Consider the following 23611-nt stretch of genomic DNA (forward strand, 5'->3'; position numbering starts at 1 on the left):
TACTCACTCCCATTCTATTCCTCATCCTCATTTCTGACATAGAGATGTAAGCCATAGCTCTGTGTCTTCCTTTGTGGATCACACCCGGATTACCATGCCAGTAACCTCCATCAAAGCCACTGCGAGACTCCAAGCGAATATCAACCAAATCTTCAAATGGGCCACTCAAAACAATATGAAGTTCAAAGAGGAGAAATTTCAGATATAGGAAACTTGAAGAAATTAAAAATATGTAAGGCTATACGACAAATTCTAACCATTCAATAGAGCAGAAAAGTAATGTGAAGGGCCTGGGAGTGATAATGTCAGAGGATCTCGCCTTCAAAGATCACAACAGTGTATCTACCTCATCCGCTAGGAAAAATGATAGGATGGATAATGAGAACCTTCGAAACTAGGGACGCCAAGCCCATGACGATTTTCTTCAAATCGCTTGTTCTCTCTAGGCTGGAATACTGCTGTACACTAATGGCCCCCTTCAAGGCTGGTGATGTTGCAGACCTGGAGAGTGTACAAAGAACTTTCACAGTACACATAATTACGATAAGGCAACTAAACTACTGGGAACAGTTGAAGGTCCTTGATTTGTATTCCCTTGAATGCAAGCGAGAGAGATACATGATAATATACACTTGGAAGGTCCTGGAGGGATAGGTACCAAACCTGCATATGAAAATCATTCCTTATGAAAGCAAAAGACTCAGCAGGAGATGCAACATTTCCCTGATGAAAAGCAGGGACACCGCGAGTACACTGAGAGACAACACAATAAGTGTCCGGGGCCCAAGACTGTTCAGTTGCCTCCCGGCATACATAAGGGGGATTACCAATAGACCCCTGGCTGTCTTCAAGAAGGCACTGGATGGGCACCTAAAGTCAGTACCTGACCAACCTGGCTGTGGTTCGTACGTCAGCTTGCGTGCAGCCAGCAGTAACAGCATGGTTGATCAGACCCTGATCCACCATGAGGCCTGGTCTCAGACCGAGCCATGAGGACGTTGACCCCCGAAACGCTCTCCAGGTAAACTTTAGATTGTGAGTGCTTTTGTAAGTGTATTTTTGGGGGTCTGAAACGGACTAATCCAATTTACATTATTCCTTATGGGAACAAATTCGTTTGGTAATGGCACTCGAGCAGCCTTCTGGAATGAATTACAGTGGTACCTCAACTTACGAGTGCCCCAACTTACGAGTTTTCCGAGTTACAAGCCGTTGCTCGATCAGTTTTTTGCTTTGAGTTGTGAGCTAAAATCTGTGTTACGAGCAAGCTTCAGATATGCCATCACTCACAGGAGATACTGAGAAAATATAAAAAACTCTATAATAACCAATGTGTAACATCCTTTCAATTTTGATACCACTGGTATTGTCATCTTGCCAGAATGTTCTATAATGTATGCCCTAAGTAAAGAGAAACACTTCTGGAATATGTATAATACATGTACCATCTGACTTGCGACCAAGCTTGGTTCCGACCAACCGGTCGTAAGTCAAAATGGACGTAAGTCGAACCTTACTATTGAATATGATCATCACATTTTTGTAATTATTTTATTGTTTTATTTTAGTATTTCATTTTTTACTTTTTATGCTGTTAGTAATGTATTTTATACTGTAAGGTTTAGGATAAACACTCTGTATAACACGAATAGTTGTTTATTTCCCAGAAATTTGGCATACAAAACATGATCGTAAGTCGTGTGGTCGTATATCGAACAGGTCGTAAGTCAGATGGTAGGTGTACATGCTCAGCAGGCTGGATGGTTGGGTGGCTGGCTGGCTGTTTTGCTCTGACTGTCTCTATCTCCTTCTGTTTGTCTGTATCTATCTGTCTCTGCTTATCTGTGTCTCTAGTTCTGTCTCTGTCTCTGTCTCTATCTCATAGGTACACATAAATACAGTTATACATAGTGTAAATTATCTAGGATAACCCCCAAAATCCAGACAAAGTGCTATACTGTGCGTGTAGATATAAGGCATAATAAGCATGACTAGCAAGTAATACACTTTTTCACTTGTTCAGGAATCAGTCGTGATGACTCTGCATTGTGTGTAATACCTGTTGGTTCATGAGCGGCTCTCTCTGAGGCAGAGAGACAAGAGACAGGAAGACAGAAACACAGGCAGAGAGAAAGATAAGCATAGACAGAGATGAACACAGAGCTAGACAGACAGATAGACAGAAACAGACAGGCATGTAATTTGTAACAGTGAAAAATAAATCCAGGGCACTGCACAATCATCAAATGTCACTCCACAAGTGACACTCTGCTGGCAGTGGAATGACAGACAGATAGACAGTGGAGTGACACTCATCTTACATTGTGCTTCAAGGAATTTCATATATATGCCAGCATTTCATATATATGCCAGCATTGCTGGGACCTGACAAAAATCAAAAATTGATTTGATATATTCAGTTCAATTCAAAGTTTATTCTCTATAAGGATTACAATGCTGAGTTTACAGAAATTTGGTTATTGTGTGGTTTACATGTAGTAAAATAGTGATTACAGAGTGTACCGCTAGAACGCTTAGCATGGCTAGGCATTTCGGGCAGACTTAGTTTTATTCTTAATTGTAAAATATTACAAATTATGAGGTAAGTTGGTATTATGGCTAAGTGACTAAATACTAGTTTGTGAGTTTAGCAATGTGAATGCTTTTGTTTTGGCACAGTACATAGTTTCAGTATTGGAGTATCACAGGATTCATTATTTTAAGATTGAGATTAATATTTCTGTTTATGGTCAAATGAGTGAGTGAGTGTAAGTGTGAACCACCAGGTGGTATTCGTGTAGTTAGTTGACGGGGTGTATCAGGGAGATAAGATGTTTTCTAATGGTCGTTTTGAAGGTGATGAATGTGTCTGCAGTTCTAGAGTTCTCAGGTAGGGTATTCCAGATTTTAGGGCCTTTGACATACATTGAATTTTTGTAAAGGTTTAGTCGGACACGGGGAATGTTGTAGAGATGTTTGTGTCTGGTGTTATGCCTGTGGGTTCTGTCACAACTATCAAGAAAGCGTTTTAGGTCAAGGTTGATATTAGAGTTTAAGGCCCTGTAGATGTAGATTGCACAGTAGTAAGTGTGGATGTACTGAACTGGGAGTAAGTTTAGATCTATGAAGAGTGGGGGAGGGGTGTTGCCAGGGATGGGATTTAGTGATTATTCTTACTGCAGCTTTTTGTTGGGTTATTATTGGCTTTAGGTGTGTTGCTGCAGTTGATCCCCAAGCACAAATAGCATAGGTGAGGTATGGATAAATAAATGAGTGGTATAGTGTGAGAAGGGCATTTTGCGGCACGTAGTATCGTATCTTGGAGAGGATCCCAACCGTTTTGGATACTTTTTTGGTTATATGCTGGATATGGGTGCTGAAATTCAGGTTGTTGTCAAGGTATAAGCCTAGGAATTTGCCCCCATTATTTCTGGTAATTAGAGTGTTGTCAATCTTAATGTTAATTTGTGCATCTCCTGCTCTGCTACCAAACATAATATAGTAGGTTTTGTCAGTGTTAAGTGTAAGTTTATTGGCTGTCATCCAAGTCGATATTTTAATCAGCTCCTCATTCACAATGGTGTTGAGGGTGGCAAGATTAGGGTGAGAGATGACATAAGTCGTGTCGTCAGCAAAGAGAATGGGTTTCAGGTGTTGGGATACATTTGGAAGGTCATTGATGTATATGAGGAAGAGCAGGGGACCAAGGACACTTCCCTGCGGAACTCCAGTATCAAGTGGCCGTGTTGCTGATGCTGTGTCTTTAATGGTGACATACTGGTACCTATTAGTAATGTAAGATTTGAAATAAGCAAGCGCATGGCCTCTTATACCGTAATGATCAAGTTTGTGGAGTAGGATGTCGTGGTCTACTGTGTCAAAAGCTTTTCTTAGGTCAATAAAAATTCCTAGTGGATATTCCTTATTTTCCAATGCTGTGTAAAGCAGATCTAGCATTTTTATGATTGCATCATTAGTGCTTTTATTTTTCCTGAATCCAAATTGGCAGGGGTTGAGTATGTTTTGAGCCATTATAAATGAATACAGTCTCCTGTGCACGAGTTTCTCAAAGATTTTGGTTAGCAATGGTAAGTTAGATATTGGCCTATAGTTGTTTAAGTCTGTAGGGTCACCACCTTTATGTATTGGTGTAACCCTTGCCATCTTGAGTAGTTTCGGGAAGGTGCTAGTCTCTAGTGACTTGTTAAAAAGTAATGAAATAGCATGCGAAAGGACATGGGCCGCTCGCTTGTACAGTAATGGTGGGACATGAGACAGATTCCCCGAGTTATTTTTAAGTGACTTCCGTGGGCTCAGGTGGTGCAAGATAGAAGGAATTAGGGAAATTTCCATCTAGGTAATCCCCGGCATGGGCATTGGTATGTGGGATTTTACTGGCGAGATTAGATCCTATAGTTGAGAAGAAGTCGTTTATCTTGTTAGCTGTGTCAGTGGGATGTAGTGGTGTTTCATTAGGTTTAGTTAGGACAATATTCTTGGTTTTTCTCAGTTTGTGGGTCCCTAGAATCTGAGAGAGTGTTTTCCAGGTCTTTTTTATATCTCCTCTAGTGTCTGTGAATCTACTGGAGTAGTACAGTGGACCCCCGCATACCGATTTTAATCCATGCAAGAGGGCTCATTGGTATGCGAAATAATCGGTATGCGAATGAATTTTCCCCATAAGAAATAATGGAAATCAAATTAATCCGTGCAAGACACCCAAAAGTATGAAAAAAAAAATTTTACCACATGAAATATACATTTTCCTACACACAAAGAGAAGTATACATGCACAATAGTAGAGTAGTACATGCACAGTATAGATTGTGCATGTACTAGTCTACTAAATGAAGAATAAATGACACTTACCTTTATTGAAGATGCAGCAATGACTGATGAGACACTGTGTCCTGGGAGTGCCTTTTCCTCCTGAGTACTGTAGGTCCTGTTTGGCATTTTCTTCCAGAACAGGCCTTATCACACTGTGTATGTCACTACGATTCTTAAATCTCTCAAACCAACCTTTGCTGGCTTTAAATTCACCAATATGAGCACTAGTTCCAGGCATTTTTCCCTGTTCACCTGGGTGTTAGTCGACTGGTGTGGGTTGCATCCTGGGAGACAAGATTAAGGACCCCAATGGAAATAAGTTAGACAGTCTTCGATGACACTGACTTTTTTGGGTTATCCTGGGTGGAAAATCCTCTGGGGTTAATTGTTTCTTGGTATATTCTCAATAAGCCACACCAACAACAGTGCTACAGCAGCAGCAGACGATGCTACAGCAGCAGCAGCAGCAGACGATGCTACAGCAGCAGCAGACGATGCTACAGCAGCAGCAGCAGCTGACAGTGCTACAGCAGCAGCAGACGATGCTACAGCAGCAGCAGACGATGCTACAGCAGCAGCAGACGATGCTACAGCAGCAGCAGCAGCTGACAGTGCAGCAGCAGCAGCTGTACCACCAATAGTAGCGATGGTTGATTGGGATTCATTATACAACCTGGCCAGCTCGGAGACACGCACTCCACTTTCATACTTATCAATGATCTTTTTCTTCATCTCTATAGTAATTCTCACCCTTATTGCTGTAGGGTTGGCACTAGAAGCTTTCTTGGGGCCCATGGTCACTTATTTTCCAGATAAAATCACCAAAAACACTGTAATAATACGAAATGTTACGATTGTATGCTTGGATGCTGCCGCGGAGGCTGGCTGGTAAACAATGCCACCAGCGGAACATGTGAGGCTGGCTAAGGCGCACATTGGACGCGTCTCGGACGAACAGCGGTGAGCGGGTTTTTGAGATGTATGCGAGGCAAAATTTTTGCGATTAAAGTGAGCGGTATGCGGAATAAACGGTATGTGATGCCAACGGTATGCGGGGGTCCACTGTATAGTTGTTTGGCTTTCTTTATTACTTTGGTGAGAGCTGATGAATAGTGTTTAAGAATATCTTTGTGTATTAAGCCCTGTCTATATTGCTTTTCATATTGGTGTTTCTTGTCAGTGGATTTCAGAATGGTGCTGGTTAGCCATGGGCAACCAAGCCGTTTGTTTGTGATCTGTTTTGTTTTTATAGGACAATGTTTGTTGTATAGTCTAAGTAATTTGTTAAGAAAAATGTCTGTCCAATCATCAATACCATTGGCCTTGGAGAATTCTGTAGGCCAGTCAACAGTCTCTAGGTCAGCTGTGAACTTCCTTACTGAGGCCTCGTCATGGAGTCTAAATGAGACTTTGTTGTATTCAAGTGGTGGTTTACTAATGTTTGTCAGGAGGAAGGTAGGGTAGTGGTCTGTAGTGCTATCTGTGATTATCCCTGATTTAAGGGGGGCTAGTATATTGGTCCATATGTGGTCTATTATGGTTGCACTTGTCTCAGTGAGCCTGTTTGGTTTAGTTATTGTTGGTATGAGAAGTGTGTTGTTCATATTGTTGATGAAATCAGTTACAGGCTGATCATCTAGTAAGCCAAGGTTGATGTTGAAGTCTCCAGCTAAGAGTAGGTGGTGCTTATTATTTGTCTGTTTGTTATTAGTGACTTTAATTTCTCACTGAAATTTGGGATGTTTGTGTGAGGTATCCGGTAAATGGCACTGATTGTTATAGGCGTCTTAAGGTTTTTTACAGTAAAATTAGCAAAAATGTATTCTCCATATTCATCACTAAAGCAAGTGGTGCTAAGACAAGATAATTGGTTAGAGTAATAGATTGCAATACCACCCCCAACTTGGTTTGGTCTGCATTTGTGAAATGCTGTGTATCCTGGTAGAGGGTAGATATCTATTGTGTCCTGCTTAAGCCAGGTCTCAGTAAGAATAATGCAGGAGAAGGGTGTCTTTAGTGATTCAAGGAGTGCTAGGAGGTCATCATAGTGTTTGCTTAAGGACCTGATGTTGTAGTTAAGTACTGATAGACTTTTAGCATTGTTTAGGATAGTGGTGGCTTGTGATGGTGTGTAATAAAGGCAGTTACTTTCCAATAGGTTTTGATTGGGTGTCAGATTATGGAGGTTTAGATCAGGGTCAACGTGATCAATCATCTTCTAGGTTTAAATTATGGTTATTTATATCCTGAGTTGTGTGTTGAGTTCTAGTACTGATATCTGTAGTGGTAGGAAGTTTGGACAAGTATATAGCTAGAGTATTTTGGTCATGTAGAGTATAGTCACTACTACACATAATGAAGTTGATGTTGTCTATGTGTTGTGCTGGAATGAACTAAAGTACAACTAGGTATAAACTAGTAATATAAAAATACAAATTAAAAATAGAACAAGACTCTCACTTGTAATTGCACTAAGGTCTAATAATGACTTTTGCAGAGTCTATGTTTTGAGCTAGAATGAGCTATAGTACAATAGGTTTAATCTAATAATATAAAAATACAAATTAAAAATAGCACTAGTCTCTCACTAGTAATTGCACTATGGTCTAATATAGTGAATTTGGTATTGACTATGTATTGAGTTAGAATGAGCTATGGTACAACTGAATTTAATCTAATAATATAAAAATACAAATTAAAAATAGCACCGGTCTCTCACTAGTAATTGCACTATGGTCTAATATAGTGAATTTGGTATTGACTATGTATTGAGCTAGAAAGAGCTATAGTACAACTAGGTTTAGTCTAATAATATAAAAATACAAATTACAAATAGCACCAGTCTCTCACTAGTAATTGCACTATGGTCTAGTATAGTGAATTTGGTATTGACTATGTATTGAGCTAGAATGAGCTAGAGTAAAACTGTGATTAATCTAATAATATAATAAAGGCACAAGACTCTCAATTGTAATTGCACTAAGGTCTTATATAAGTTGTTTACAAGAATTAGAGTATAATTAGATTTAAATTGACAGGATAAAATACACAAATAAGGTAGCAAAAGAATAATAAAAAAAAAATGATAAAAATAAAAATGGTAATGACTTGGTTATAATATGCTAGTAAGATGGTAGACAGGATAATATAAAAGTTGTAGTTGAAAATACTAGTTTAAAAAAGTATGGAATAAAAATGGTCAATAAAAGAAGTTTACAATAAGTTTGATGAATATAGTTTAAAGTAAAATTGGGCAATAATAGGGATTTAGAATAATATTGGGCAATTGAGTATTTTTTAAAGTGAGGTAGAATTATTGAAGACAAGTTATGGTTAGTTTATAATAAAATAAGATAGAACAGTGATGTGGTAAGTTGTAAAAAAGGAGATAGATTCTGTAGATATTAAACACAATTAAGACTATGAGGTAGAATGGTCGTTGAATACAACAATGACAATCAAAATTAGTTGGGGTATTAGAATTTTAGGGGGGCACAAATTTATGACAATATAACACTAACGGTGGATTATGGGTATTATCTGCACTATGATTCTGTTAGTCCAGCCTCACTTAGGAATGTTTTAAGGTCATGTTCTGTAGAGATGAAGTATCTCTTCCCAGTGGGCTGTTTCCTAACTGCGATTTTTCCATCCCTCACAAAGCACTGGTGGATTTTTTGGGCATAGCGTAATTTTCTTAGCCGATAAAGAAGGTTTTGTCTTGTTTTGGTAAGGCACTCATTGACGTAAACATCATGAGCAAACTGAGTTACGAGCTCAGTCACCGAACGAATTAATCTCATAAGTCAAGGTACCACTGCATGGCTGAAACTCGGGGTACCACTGTATATACTCTAAAAATAAAATAGGCCATAATATGGTGAGTGATGGCAGTGGCGGCAGTATCCACCATTTTCTCTCCCACTCTAGTATCTTCCCAGTCCATAACCCCACACCTAGCTTGTGTTTATGATTAGTGTTGAAGTTGTCACATATGTAACCACAGGTGTGGTCAAGACAGATGTATATAGGTGAAGATGTGATCACTATGGTGGTGGTGGCGAGCTGCCTCACTCTCTGCTGCTGACTTCTTCGTTTCTCTAGCTTTTTTCATAGTTTCTAATTGCTTCCTGAGCTCCTTGCTGATTGTAAGTGAATACTTTCTCTTCAGCTGAGGCATTGTATAAGAAATTCGCATAATATAAGACAAAATTATGCATCCCAAGGGTCTGCTGTGGTCACTCAGAACGGCGCTCCTCCTCTTCCTTTTGGCCTTTGACTGGCACTGAGATAGCCTGGTCTAGCAGCTGTACCTACAGCCACCTGGAGGGTTACCGATTTGTATTTTGAAGCATTTGGCACAAAAATATGAAAAAAAAAAAGTCTAAAAATGACATACAGTGGACCCTCAACTAATGACGCATTAAGTAACGGTGCTGAGAGGGGTCGTGGAGATATGATGGTTGGAGTTAAACACACTTGTTGGATGGTAACACTTATATTAGCAGAGTGTGAGAAGGGGGAGCTCAGCCTGCCCTGTTGCCTGTTGTAGACCTATGCGTGGAGTGAGAGAAGGACAGTGTGTCCGACGCTCACATGCAGCATCAAGTGATGACACGCATGCTAGCCACTGAACCTAGCAAGGGGTCAACTATGTAAAACATGTGGATGGTACTATGATACTCAGATAACATATACATAGACAGGGGATCAGCAACCATGCTGACAGCTCGGTCATGTTACGTATGTCGTCTTGTCATACAATACTGTGCTATAGGCTGAACAGGCAGGTGGCTCTGGGCTGATTCTATACAATAGCAAAGACATATGTAACTTAGAACTAATGGATGGTATCGTAATTGTTGGTATCATAATGGGTGTTAACGTAATGCGTTACGAATTATAAGAACAAATCATAGTACGTATAATAAAAGATGGAATTGATCAATCGACCTGTATTCATGCACTCTACGGATTCTGAGAAAGAATATATATTTACAAAGGTGAAAGTAATTAACAGCAAAGGCAGACCAGGCACGCACAGGTCATACTGCTAAATCTCAGAATTCGGAGGGAACGTGAACACACACAAAAAAAAAAAAGTTCTTGGGACTAATCAGCTAGTAACAAAACACACAGTTGACAACTTCACTCAATGTGATCATCTAATTATACAGGCTATGTACATTTAAACCCAACTCTGCGAGGGTAAGATTTACATATGCAGAATGGTTATCGTCTCTGGGAGGATCGAATTCTTTTGCAATAGCTAACACATGCCTTGACTGAGGGAGATTTGAACAAGTATCTACAAAAGATACTTGGGGGTTTTCATTACTTGTCATGTATGCAAAGAATAACGACACTCAGGTTGATCATCTGACTGAGTGTTAGAGGTAGAGGGTATAGAGTCAGGAGGATTGTCAGCATCTGTCACATTAGTCTGGTTAGAAATATCATCCTCAACATCGCATACTAACTTCATATGATCTAAATGTGATTCCTTATACTGACCAGTACTAATTTCTCTAACTTTATACTTATTGCCATTGATATGTTCAACTACTCGATAAGGACCAACAAACTTTTGATCGAGCTTAGGCATTGCGGATGTTTTGTTGAAGTTAGTCAGTACTACTCTCGAACCCACTTCAACTTTGGTCGGCTTAGCTCGGCTTAGCTCGGCTATTAGTTACTCTTGTAAATTCTGCTGTTGACTTACGAAGTATCTCAAGGATTCTTCTAAAATCACTTTGAGCTAAGCTGGTACGAGTTGCTAAGAAATCATCAGGGTTGTAATTGGGTTTCAGTGCAGAATATAACTCATAAGGCAAACGCTTGTCTTTGCCATACAACGCATAATGTGGAGTGTCACCTATCGAAGCATTGTAAGCAGAATTTATGGCACATTGAACATCAGGTATAACTTCATCCCAGGTTTCACTGTTGGGATTGATAGTGGCTCTCAAGACATCAAGTATGTACTTTCTTATTGGTTTGTTCCACTAACCCATTGCTGGCAGGATGATGAGGAACAATGGTGGATCTAGAGATCTTGTACAAGGTAAGCAAATTTTCAAGAATCTCATTACAGAATTCACCTCCATTATCTGTTACCAGAAACTTAGGGGTGGTATGCCTACAAATTATACGCTCCTTGAAAGCTTTAGCTACAGTCTTGGCAGTCTTATCTGCAGTAGGAACTAACTCACAATATCTGGTGAAATGATCTACCATAACACACACATGCTTGTTACCTTGGATGGAACATTGGAAATTGCTTAACAGATCTATGGCAACTCTTTCCCATGGTTCACTCATGGTGGAATACACCTGGATAGGATTTGGACCATTGACATTTCCTTTATGTTGCATACAGACACTACATTTCTTAACAAACTCGGCAATATCAGTTGCCATACGTGGCCAAAAGTATTTCATTCCGGCTTGTTTTACTGAACAATCCATACCAGGGTGTGCAACACCTGGTGCATCATGAACTAGCTGTAGAGCTACATTAACTAGTGACTGTGGAATTACTAATTGGTATACCCTTCTGCTTGGGGTTCCCAACTCGGCTGTTCGATACAGTAATTCTTGGCTCATTACAAAGTCACTAATGGGTGCTGGTGACTTCACAGTCAGAATAAGATCTTCCTGGAGCAGGAATCGAATCACACCAGACCACAAGGGATCGGTTCTTTCTTACTGGAGGAATGAACAAACTTAGTGGAGTGGATGACTCTCCCTGGTTGAAAAGAAGATAACGATATAACACACAATATGAGCAAGGGAGAACAGATCTACGATCTCTCACTGCAAGTACAGGGGTAAAGAAATATACACAGTCGACAATACTGGTATTCATTCCGAGCCGCACACAGTGACATGAGATATCAGCTATAAAGAGACTGCTCTAATAAACATTAATAACATGTGAAGATTACTCGAGAAACAACTTTTTACATTGCACGGATTACTGTCACTAAGGATAGTATCACCATCTGGAACACAAGGAACAACAACAACACTCAAGTGAGTACACTAGCCACAGAAACGTCTTTCTGCAACGGCTTGTGACATCAGCACGAGATGGCATAACTCATTACAAGTAACGTTCTTCACAAAAGCATCCCCTGAAAGGAATGACTACCTGAGAAGAAGTTGATATCCTTGGGGTGAAATTTGACTCCAAACTAACCATAAAGAACCATGTAAATCTTGCAAACAAGGCAGCCAGGAAGCTTACAACACTTCGCCGTATCTCGCATCTACTTGACAGTAGGGGTTGCAAAATTTTGTACGAGGCACAAGTACGCTCGCACCTTGAGTATGCTCCACTTTCTTGGTTTGCCTGCCCCCTCTCTCATCTGCAACTGCTTGACAGAGTAGAGAACAGAGCAAGACGTCTTATCTCTCGCCTGGACCCATCCTGGATAGATCTGTCATTTCAGCAGAGCCTTCAACATAGGAGGGATGTGGGTGGCCTTACTGTTATGTGCAAGGCCAATATTGTCAAAGTACCACACTTGGATCCACTTCGAGGACAGCGTGAAACAAGCTTTTATGCCACAAGACGGGCAGAAAGCAGCAACTTCACTCTGGCTGTACCTTTCTCCAGAACTTCACTCCATCTGAGATCCTATATACCCAGGATGACTCGAGTATGGAACACATTCGTACAGCATAATTATGTCAATGAGATAAAGTCAGTTGATCAAATGAAAATGCTGGCCCACAGATGGCTCCAACTTCATCCTGTTCCCTACTTGTATGTCTCATAACAATAAAAATGCTTTCAAATGAGCTGATGTAGATAACAGCTCTTAGCTTGCCAATAAAGTTAGGAATCCTTAACCTGTAAATAGCTTGTCAATTAAGCTAGGGATCCTTAACCCTTTGACTGTCGCGGCCGTATATATACGTTTGTGAGGTACCGTGTTTGACGTATATATACTCATAAATTCTAGCGGCTTCAAATCAGGCAGGAGAAAGCTAGTAGGCCCACATGTGAGAGAATGGGTCTGTGTGGTCAGTGTGCACCACAAAAAAAATCCTGGAGCACGCAGTGCATAATGAGAAAAAAAAAACTCCGACCGTTTTTTTTAATTAAAATGCCGACTTTGTGGTCTATTTTCGTATAGTATTTGTGGTTGTATTCTCGTTTTCATGGTCTCATTTGATAGAATGGAAACTATATTATAGAAATGGAGGTGATTTTGATTAATTTTACTATAAAAAGAACCTGGAAATGGAGCACAAAGTACAGGAAATGTTTGATTTTTGCCGATGTTCAAAAGTAAACAAATGATGTCATTGTCCAATAAATGTCCAAATAGCCATTCTAATGCGCAGTCATGAATGGGTTGATGTAATTTTTACAATTATTACAGTATTGCAGTAGTCTGCATAACAGTAAATCTTCTATTTTTTGTTTGAATAAAATTTCAAAATAAAAAGCAAGAGTAATATCACAGGGACCTGGAGACATGACTGATGAACAAAGAAAATCTTATTTTAGAGCCAGGAATGTCTGCATTGTTCATTCTGGACCTTATTTTGAAATTGTCGTATTTTTTAATTTTCGTGAAATTGGCCAAATTGCAAATTTCTGACCATGTTATTGGGTAGTTGAAATCGGTAAATGGGCAGTTTCTTGTGCTCAATCGATAGAAAAAATAGAGTTCTGAAGAAATAGTTATGAGTTTGGTTGACTGGAATAACGGAATTAGCCGAAAATAGGGCTCAAAGTGGGCGAAATTGCCGATTTTTAAATATCGCCGAAGTCGCTAACTTCGCGAGAGCGTAATTCCGTCAGTTTTCCATCAAATTTAGTTTTTTTGGTGTCTTTACAATCGGGAAAAGATTCTCTATCATTTCATAAGAAAAAATAATTTTTTTTTTTTCGAATATTTTGCGACACCAGGAGCAACTTCAGGATTGGGCCCTTCGACAGTCAAAGGGTTAACTTTGTCAAACCCTGTGTAAAAGAAAAAAAAAAAATCGCCACTGCAGGGATAGTAGTCTCAGCACCCAGGGTTGTCTGAGGTTCCTCTGAAACCCAAGGTAACTGTACACTATCCTGCGTGCACGATATTGTGGCTGGATTCCAGACAGGAGTGACAGTCTTACTAGTGCCTGACCACTCGGCTACATTAATAAGTGATTCACGGATCGATAGGAATTTAATCTGAACTTCACATTTCGCAGCACTTTAACAAATCTCAGATACAAGCTGTGAGAACAAACATATTGCTCAAGGGCTAGGTATTGTCTTTCAGTCAGTAAGGGAATATTGGGACTGTGGACTGAGTCATGTTTACTTGGACTGGCATGATACACTAAGTGAGTATTCAAAAGTGACTGGGACATCTTCTCAGAGAACTTACTCAAATAAATAAGCATAAATAAATAAATAAGCTTAAATGGGAAGAAAATACTTAACTATCCTGCATAAGTAAAGAAAAATAACAAGTCACACTGTAGAGCAAGGAAAACTCACATAAAACACTCAACTGGAGAGGCAACACTTTGATAATCAAGAGCAAGTATTCTTTACTCATCAAATTTACTAAAATTTACTTTAATTTAAATTAATGGCACAGTGAGTTGTCTTTACTCTCAATTCAATAAAGAAATTCAACAATAAATGATAAATCAATCAAAAATGATAAAATGGAATCAATAAATCTTGTGCAAAAGTAAAAGGACTGGGAAAGCAATTCTCTAAAAAAATTGAAATAAAGTGACACACAAAGAATGAATTATTATGCACAGAACACAGAAATGTAAAACTGAAATCACAGAATATTGCACTGAAATAAACTGTAGCAATATTGCAAATAACAATTACTAAGTAAAGTAAAAGGACACAAGTGCAACATTAGTTGCACTTGTGTCCTTTTACTTTACATATTGTCAGTAATTCTACCAACTTTATTACAACAATTACTAATAATAATAATAATGTTTATTTCTTTGTAAAGGTTACGATGTGTAATTACAATTTTGATTTGCTAAGTACATGTACAAAGATAGCCACTATCATGCCAAGGCATTTCGGGCAAACTAATCCTAATACATAGTAACTAATTAAAACTAGATAAGAGAATAGTACATAGTAATTATACTTAAAACTAAACATGGAATAGTGGTTAGCTGTTTTACAATCTTATTTGGACTTAATAAATCTTATGTATACTTAGTACAAAATCTAATTTACAAGGAATGGTGCAGGTGGTAATATTTTACGGAATGGCAGAATTAAAAGCCAGGTGGTCACATGATAAAACTAGTCAGTAGATGTTTGGTTGATTTGGTTAATATTGTGAGATAAGATGATTTTTTTAGCAGAGTCCTAAATTTATAAGCTGTTTGGGGATCCTTGGCCTGTTCCGGTAGCGAGTTCCAGATCTTCGGGCCTTTTATATGCATAGCGTTCTTGCATAGTGAGAGTCTTACTCGAGGGATGTTGAAAAGTGCCTTATGCCTTGTATTGTGACTGTGCATTCTGTTGTAACTGTCGAGGAGTAGTTTTAGGGGAGGGTTTACAGTGGAGTTTAAAGTTCTGTATATGTAGTAGGCACAATAATAAGAGTGTATGTCTTGTATATTTAGCAAGTTGAGTCTTTTGAAAAGTGGTGGGGTGTGCTGTCTAGCACAGGAGCTGGTTATCACCTGCACAGCAGCTTTTTGTTGGATTATTAAGGGTCTAAGGTGGTTGGCAGTGGTTGAGCCCCAGGCACAGATACCATAGGTGAGGTAAGGATATATTAGAGAGTGGTACAGGGTAAGGAGAGTCGTTTGTGGTACATAATAGCATATCATGGAAAGGATTCCTACTGATTTGGAAATTTTCTTGGCTATGTGATGGGTATGGGACTGAAATTTAAGATTACAGTCAAGGAGAAGACCTAGAAATTTGCCCTCCGTGTGTCTTGATATAGGGGAACCATTTAATAGTATGTTGAGTTGAATATTTGAGGATCTGTTGCCAGACAGCATAAAGTATGTTTTGTCTATGTTGAGAGTGAGTTTGTTGGTCATCATCCAAGCATGTATCTTTAGCAGTTCATTGTTTACAGTGTTGTCAAGCACAGCTGGGTCTGGATGAGAGTAGACATATGTAGTGTCATCTGAAAATAGAACTGGTCTAAGGAGTTGGGATGCATTGGGGAGATCATTGATGTAGATGAGAAAGAGGAGTGGGCCTAGGACACTACCTTGGGGTACTCCTACAGCTACAGGTTGGATAGTGGAGTTGACTCCATTTGCATGTACATACTGGTGTCTGTCGTTAAGATAGGATTTTAGGTAGTCAAGAAAATGTCCTCTTATGCCATAATAATTCACCTTGAGGTGCAAGAGATTGTGGTCATCTGTGTCAAACGCTTTTCTTAGGTCAATAAAGAGCCCCAGGGGATATTCATTTTTATCGAGAGCTGTGTATATTAGATCAAACATTTGTATAATAGCATCATTTGTGCTTTTTTTGGTCTAAATCCAAACTGGCATGGGTTAAGTATGTTGTTGGATGTAAGGTAGGAGTAAAGTCACTTGTGTATTTTTTTCAAATATCTTGGATAGTAAGGGCAAGTTTGATATGGATCTGTAATTGTTCAAATCAGCTGGATCTCCACCTTTGTGGATCGGGGTGACCCTTGCTGTCTTGAGTATGGATGGGAAGGTTGAGGATGTTATAGATTTGTTAAATAACAAAAAGGCACAATACCGTGACTGGAACAATACACAAATAACCCGCACATAAAAGAGAGAAGCTTACGACGACGTTTCGGTCCGACTTGGACCATTGACAAAGTCACACTAACAGAGGTGGAGCAGGACGGCTATATATAGGCAGGAAGAGCTGGAAGTAGTAGTAGTAGTACAAGAATTGTATATAATACCGACAGGATGAAATTAGGACACATGCACAACGCCCGGGCATCCCCATCGTAGACGTTTCACCATCCAGCCAGCCACTGGATGGCGAAACGTCCACAACAAAGACAACCAGGCGCCGCACATGTGTCTTAATTTCAACAGTAGTTGTAGTAGAAGAAGAAGAGGTAGTAGTAGTGGTAGCGGAAGAAGTGGGAAATAAGGAAGACGAGCCAGTCAAATACAAAGGAAGGGGAGCACTGCAAGAGAGCTAGATACCCACAGAGGGAGAGCAAGCGCACAGAGGTGCGTGAAAGGGGAAGTGGTGAAATAAAATAAATGAAGAAGGAACAGAAACACGAGACAGGAGAGAGAAAAAGACAACGCAGAGGAGAAAAGGAGAGAGGAAAGGGGAAGAGGAAGAAGAAAAAGAAAAAGTGAGGATTCAGGTTAAGTCACGGGTGTTCTGAAGTTTGGAGCATTTTACAATGTAGTGGGAGAGGAAGTCATCTACAGAGACGAAGCCAGGGCTAAGGTTCATACAAGGAAAGTTGTGTATTAGAGAGGATTCAACTAGACGGCGACTGTTCGAGTTGAAAGTAGGGAAGACAGTTTTAGCAGAAGACCAGTCAATAGGATGGCTATGATCTCTGACGTGACAGAAAAGAGCATTGTTAGTGTCGGCAAGCCTAACACTATTTTTGTGCTCTCTAAGTCTGTCAGAAAGAGATCGACCAGTTTCTCCGAAGTATTGAAGAGGACAGGAGGAACATCTGTAGAGGGAGGAGAGGTATGAACGAGATTAGTGCGAAGAATGTTAGTCTGGCGGAAGGTAAGCTTAATGTCTAAGGGACGGAGAGAATTATTGAGATTAGAAAGGCCGGAAATGTAGGGAAGGCAGAGGATAGAAGAGTTCCCATGAGTAGAGAGTTTGGGAGAGAAGAAATTGCGTTTGGCGCGTGAGAGGGCAGAGTCTATTTGACTGGCTCGTCTTCCTTATTTCCCACTTCTTCCGCTACCACTACTACTACCTCTTCTTCTACTACAACTACTGTTGAAATTAAGACACATGTGCGGTGCCTGGTTGTCTTTGTTGTGGACGTTTCGCCATCCAGTGGCTGGCTGGATGGCGAAACGTCTACGATGGGGATGCCCGGGCGTTGTGCATGTGTCCTAATTTCATCCTGTCGGTATTATATACAATTCTTGTACTACTACTACTACTACTACTACTACTACTACTTCCACCTCTTCCTGCCTATATATAGCCGTCCTGCTCCACCTCTGTTAGTGTGACTTTGTCAATGGTCCAAGTCGGACCGAAACGTCGTCGTAAGCTTCTCTCTTTTATGTGCGGGTTATTTGTGATTTGTTAAACATTGTTGCAATAATGGGCATCAGTTCTGGGGCAGCTTTTTTATATATGAATGGCGGCAAATTATCTAGATCACCTGATTTGTTTTTTAATGATTTAATGATGAGTGAGGCTTCAGTGGGATTAGTTGGAGCTAGAAATAGAGTATTTGGGTAGTTGCCAGTGAGGTACTTGCTCGGATGGGTATTTGAGCTAGGAATTTGACTCGCTAGCTTTGATCCTACACCCCTCAAGGAAGGTTCCTTGATGTTGATGAGGGGCTCTTGATTTAGGGAATTGGATCTGTGCTCCAGTTCCCCGAATTAAGCCTGAATGCCTTCCACATCCCCCCCCCAGGCGCTGTATAATCCTCCAGGTTTAGCTCTTCCCCCTTGATTATAATAATATAATAATAATTTGATCCTACAGTAGAGAAGAAGACATTAAATTTGTCGGCTGTGTCTATAGGTTGCATGTGAGGTTCATCTGGGTTAGTTAAGTCTATCTCTCTATTTCCATTCGGTTTCCTTGATCCCAAAATTTTGGAGAGGGTTTGCCAGGTACTTTTCATGTCACCTTTCATTTCGCTAAATCTGTTTTCATAATACATTCCCTTTGATTTACGTATTAGTTTTGTGAGTATTGATGTGTATCTTTTAGTAAATTCTTTAGTAATTAAGCCTAATCTGAACTGTTTTTCAATTTGGTGTTTTTTATTAATAGATTTGAGGATACTTCTAATGGGCTGTTTAGCATCTTTTCTGTGATCTGTTTACATTACATTACTTAGCACACCTACCATCTGACTTACGACCTGCTCGACTTACGACCGTGTTTTTTATGCCAAATTTCTGGGAAATAAACAACTATTTGTGTTGTAAGCAGTGTTTATCCTAAACCTTACAGTATAAAATACAGTACTAACAACATAAAAATTAAAGTAAAACATGAAATACCAAAATAAAACAATAAAATAAAGTCATTACAAAAATGTTTTGTTGATATTCAGTAGTAAAGTTCGACTTATGACCATTTTGACTTATGACTGGTTTCTTGGAACCGAACTCGGTCGTAAGTCGGATGGTAGGTGTATTTCAAAATAATCAGCAATCAGATTAATAAATATATTGTTTTTTCCTGCAGTGTTTGTTATATAAATGAAGTTAGTAGACATCAATAATTTGTTTAATATTTATAGGTTTTGACTTATGAGTCTTCTCTTCTATAACTGAAAAAGAATTTGACCTGAAGAATGATTAATTGTTTGTGTTTTACTTTTTAAACATGGAAGATATTTCTCCAACAGGAGACGTCAGTGCCAAACACACGGTATCCACCAACACTGCCAGTAGTGAGAAAGAGTATGTACCCCTCCAACTCCTTCTTGCCTCCTCGAAGACCTCAGAAGTTAGTCACAAATCATCAGTCATCCACCATGATGAACGATACGCACTTGATTTGTAAACGCACTTCCAGGGTCAGTCAAGAAAATGAAAATTTTGAAAATATGAAGTTAGATGATAAAAAAGATATAACATCATATTCCCTTTCAAAAAGAGGAACTGCTGTAAATGGACTGAATACATCAAAGTTGGAACATTATTCATATATTGTTCTACAAGTAGGTGAGGGAAAGGACAAAAAGTCTTGGATTTGTATGTCGCCTGAAGAACCATTTACAGCTCTTTGGAATGATGATGATGATAAGGAAAATATTTCCACTTTTAAACATGTCAAGCGTTGGTCTTTCTGCTATGGTGAAGATGAAAGATTAGAAATTTTGCCAAAAAAGTTCCAAAAACATGACTTTAGAGAGAGAACCTGGCTTTTACAGTCATGGTGCAAATGGAAAATGCCCCTCTGGAGAAGTCAAGGAGAGCTGTGGTCCAAAAAGTTGAAAACCAATGTGTAGTTGCCGCATTCTGGTTACTGCCATGCGTATTTGTTTTTGTAGAAAGGTAGAAAAACTTTTTTGTCAACCTGTTCGTACTACTTATATTTAATGTGTACCAAAATACTCTTTAGTAGTATTTTAAACATAATCTATATAAAGGTTTTCTAAACTTTATTGATAACCGTGAAACCGACTGTAGAAAATTTAACATCAGTGTTATTGTGTACTATGGTGTTAACTGCATGAAGTTAAGTTTTTATGTGTCAGGTGTAGAGGATGCCAAGTGTTACGTTAGCTATGTGATGAGCATTTAAATGAGTTGGCACTGGACAATTTTTATCTTAATGTGTTAAATATATGAATGTAGTCTAAAGTGTTTAGGTTATAATGTATTATAGTGTACAAACATGAATGTTGAATTAAAATATAGTGGGAGTGGACATAGAAGAAATTTGAAAATTTATCTAGGCCACAAATGCACATACTAATAGCAAAATCAAATAGAAAATTGTTTGCATAAACGGAAAAAAGGCTTTGAAAAAAAAACATTAAAAATCTGGAGAGATTACATTAAAGAAAATAAACCTTCAAAAGAACATAACAAAAATATACTAAGAAAGCTTTAGAGATGATCTTAAAACTGCAATTTTTTTTTATATCCAGCTATCAGTTTGAAGCCTGATATGGTTATCAAGATCTAATCACCTTATCAGTCTTTGTCCAAATGAATAATAATGCTCTCCCATTAAAGTTAAACAACGCTAATATTACATACCGGTAAGTGTGGATGTTGATGCTTGACTACATGTAAGTAAAGTTGGGACTTGTAACTTGTGATGAACCTAATGCTTACTGAAGCATTAATTAAATGTCTATTTTTATACATATTCCTTTTTTTCTTCTTTTTGTACACACACACACATACAGTGTCTCTGATGTGTATAGTATACAAAGTCATGGAGAAGATTATCAGGAGGAGAGTAGTGTAGCACCTGGAATGGAACAAGATTTTAAACGACAACCAGCATGGATTCATGGAGGAAAAATCCTGTGTCACAAACCTTCTGGAGTTCTATGACAAGGTAACAGAAGTAAGACATGAGAGGGAGGGAGGGGTTGATTTCATTTTCCTGGACTGCAGGAAGGCCTTCAACACAGTTCCTCACAGGAGATTAGTGCAGAAGCTGGAGGACCAAGCACGTATAACAGGAAGGGCACTGCATTGGATCAGAGAATACCTGACAGGGAGGCAACAACGAGTCATGGTATGTGATGAGGTATCACAGTGGGCACCTGTGGCGAGCGGGGTCCCACAGGGGTCAGTCCTAGAACCAGTGCTATTTTTGATATATGTGAATGACATGATGGAAGGGATAGACTCTGAAGTGTCCCTGTTCGCAGATGATGTGAAGTTAATGAGAAGAATTAAATCAAATGAGGATCAGGCAGGACTACAGAGAGACCTGGACAGGCTCGACACATGGTCCAGCAACTGGCTTCTCGAATTCACCTCTGCCAAATACAGAGTCATGAAAATTGGGGAATGGCAAAGAAGACCGCAGACAGAATATAGGCTAGGTGGACAAAGACTGCAAATCTCACTCAAGGAGAAAGATCTTGGGGTGACCATAACACCAAGCATGTCTCCGGAGGCACACATCAACCAGATAACTTCTGCAGCATATGGGCGCCTGGCAAACCTGAGAATAGTGTTCCGATACCTTAGTAAGGAATCGTTCAAGACACTGTACACTGTGTACGTCAGGCCCATACTGGAGTATGCAGCACCAGTTTGGAACTCACACCTGGTCAAGCACATCAACAAATTAGAGAAAGTACAAGGGTTTGCAACAAGGCTAGTTCCGGAACTCAGGGGAATGCCCTATGAAGAAAGGTTGAGGGAAATCGGACTGATGACACCTGAGAACAGGAGGGTCAGGGTAGACATGATAACGACTTACAAAATACTGCGTGGAATGGATAAGGTGTACAGAGACAGGATGTTCCAGAGAGGGGACACAGAAACAAGGGATCACAATTGGAAGCTGAAGACTCAGACGAGTCACAGGGATGTTAGGAAGTATTTCTTCAGTCATAGAGTTGTCAGGAAGTGGAATAGCCTAGCAAGTGATGTAGTGGAGGCAGGAACCATACATAGTTTTAAGATGAGGTATGAGAAAGCTCAGGAAGCAGAGAGAGAGAGAGAGAGAGAGAGGGCCTAGTAGCAATCAGTGAAGAGGCAGGGCCAGGAGCTGAGTCTCGACCCCTGCAACCACAATTAGGTGAGTACACACATACACATACATACATGCATGCATGCATGCATGCATGCAAGCATACATATATACTTACATACATACATACATACATATACGTACAGCCTCTCCTCACTTAGCGATGTACTCATTTACCGACGCTTCGGACTTAGGACAGGCTCTCTGACTAGTATTCATACCTAAATAACGTATATTAGAGCTGATTTCCTCTATTCTGTTTATTTCACTATACAGTACACTACTGTATAAACATTTAAAAATATACAGTAGGCCCCGCTTTACGGCGTTTTTGCTTTACAGCATTTTGCTAATACGGACATTTTAAATTATGACCAAAAATCGCTATGTGTCTCCCCCCCACCTGACTTTCTAGTATGATCACCGCGCCCCACCTGGTTTGTTGACATTCTTCGGGAACACCACCTCTCTCCATTATGTCTGGAAACTTTACAAAATTTCAAATGTTATTAAAAGTTATTTCATATTTTATATATGCAGTACTCTGATAATTATACTTATGCATACCTGTGCCTAAATACAGTGGACCCTTGGTTATTGACCGTTCCGCTTATCAGCCAGCTCGGTTATCAGCCTTTTTTTCGGCTTCCAGTTATAAGCCATTATTTCGCTTATTGGCCGTATGGGACGCATCAACCTGCCACCGCCAGCCACTCCCTGTCAGTCTGGCTGTCTCTCTGGGTGAGTGAGGAAACTTCTGCTCATTTGCCCAAACATTTCGCTATAATCCATTGTTTTTGTGGTTACTGCTTGAGTGCAACTGCAAAATAAGCAACTATGGACCCAAATAAAGTTCATAGTAAAGTTCCTTTGGTAAAGAAAATGAGAAACATGATGGAATTTAAGAAAGACGTTGTTGAAAAGTATGAGAGTGAAGGAGGAAGAGAGAGGAGAATGTGCCTTCTTCATTGATTCTGCGATATGTACGATACTAAAGCAGCAGGAGTCAATAAAGGCTATAGCGCCAGCCAGCGATAAAGTGTAGCATTAACAGTGTGGCAAGTAAGTTAAGTGATTAAGTGATAAAAAAAAGACGACACTAAACTTAACTCCTTCAACACTGTTAGAGGTATATAAGGCTGCTGACATCACTACTGCCCTGCCTATCTTCCACTACCCTAAACCAATGCCAGCATCTCTTCCAAGGTACAGTAAGTGAAAATATTTCTTATTTATAAATTAGAGTGTAAATAATTCTTATTTATAAATTATGTACATTGTTTATGTGAATGGTAGTGGTAGCTCTGCTGCCACCCACTACCACTAATACGTAATGACATATTTTATTCATTCTAGAGTATATATCATGTTTCTGTGTTATTAATATTGTTTGTCTCATATTAGATGAATTATGATAGA

General features: G+C 39.4%; 1 protein-coding gene across 4 annotated transcripts in view; it reads left to right on the plus strand.

The window, feature by feature from the left end:
* Positions 1-20841, plus strand: part of LOC128689001 (prostaglandin E2 receptor EP4 subtype) — a 221567-nt gene extending 200726 nt beyond the window's left edge. For all 4 annotated transcript variants that reach the window (XM_070087283.1, XM_070087285.1, XM_070087284.1 and 1 more), the window contains one exon: positions 19371-20841. In XM_070087283.1, coding sequence (XP_069943384.1) covers positions 19371-19976 — 606 coding nt within the window. In that variant the 3' untranslated portion in view covers positions 19977-20841. The remainder of the gene's footprint in view (positions 1-19370) is intronic.
* Positions 20842-23611: the final 2770 nt, after the last annotated feature.

Source organism: Cherax quadricarinatus, chromosome 21 (assembly GCF_038502225.1).
Source record: "Cherax quadricarinatus isolate ZL_2023a chromosome 21, ASM3850222v1, whole genome shotgun sequence".
NCBI classification, from domain to species: Eukaryota; Metazoa; Arthropoda; class Malacostraca; order Decapoda; family Parastacidae; genus Cherax; species Cherax quadricarinatus.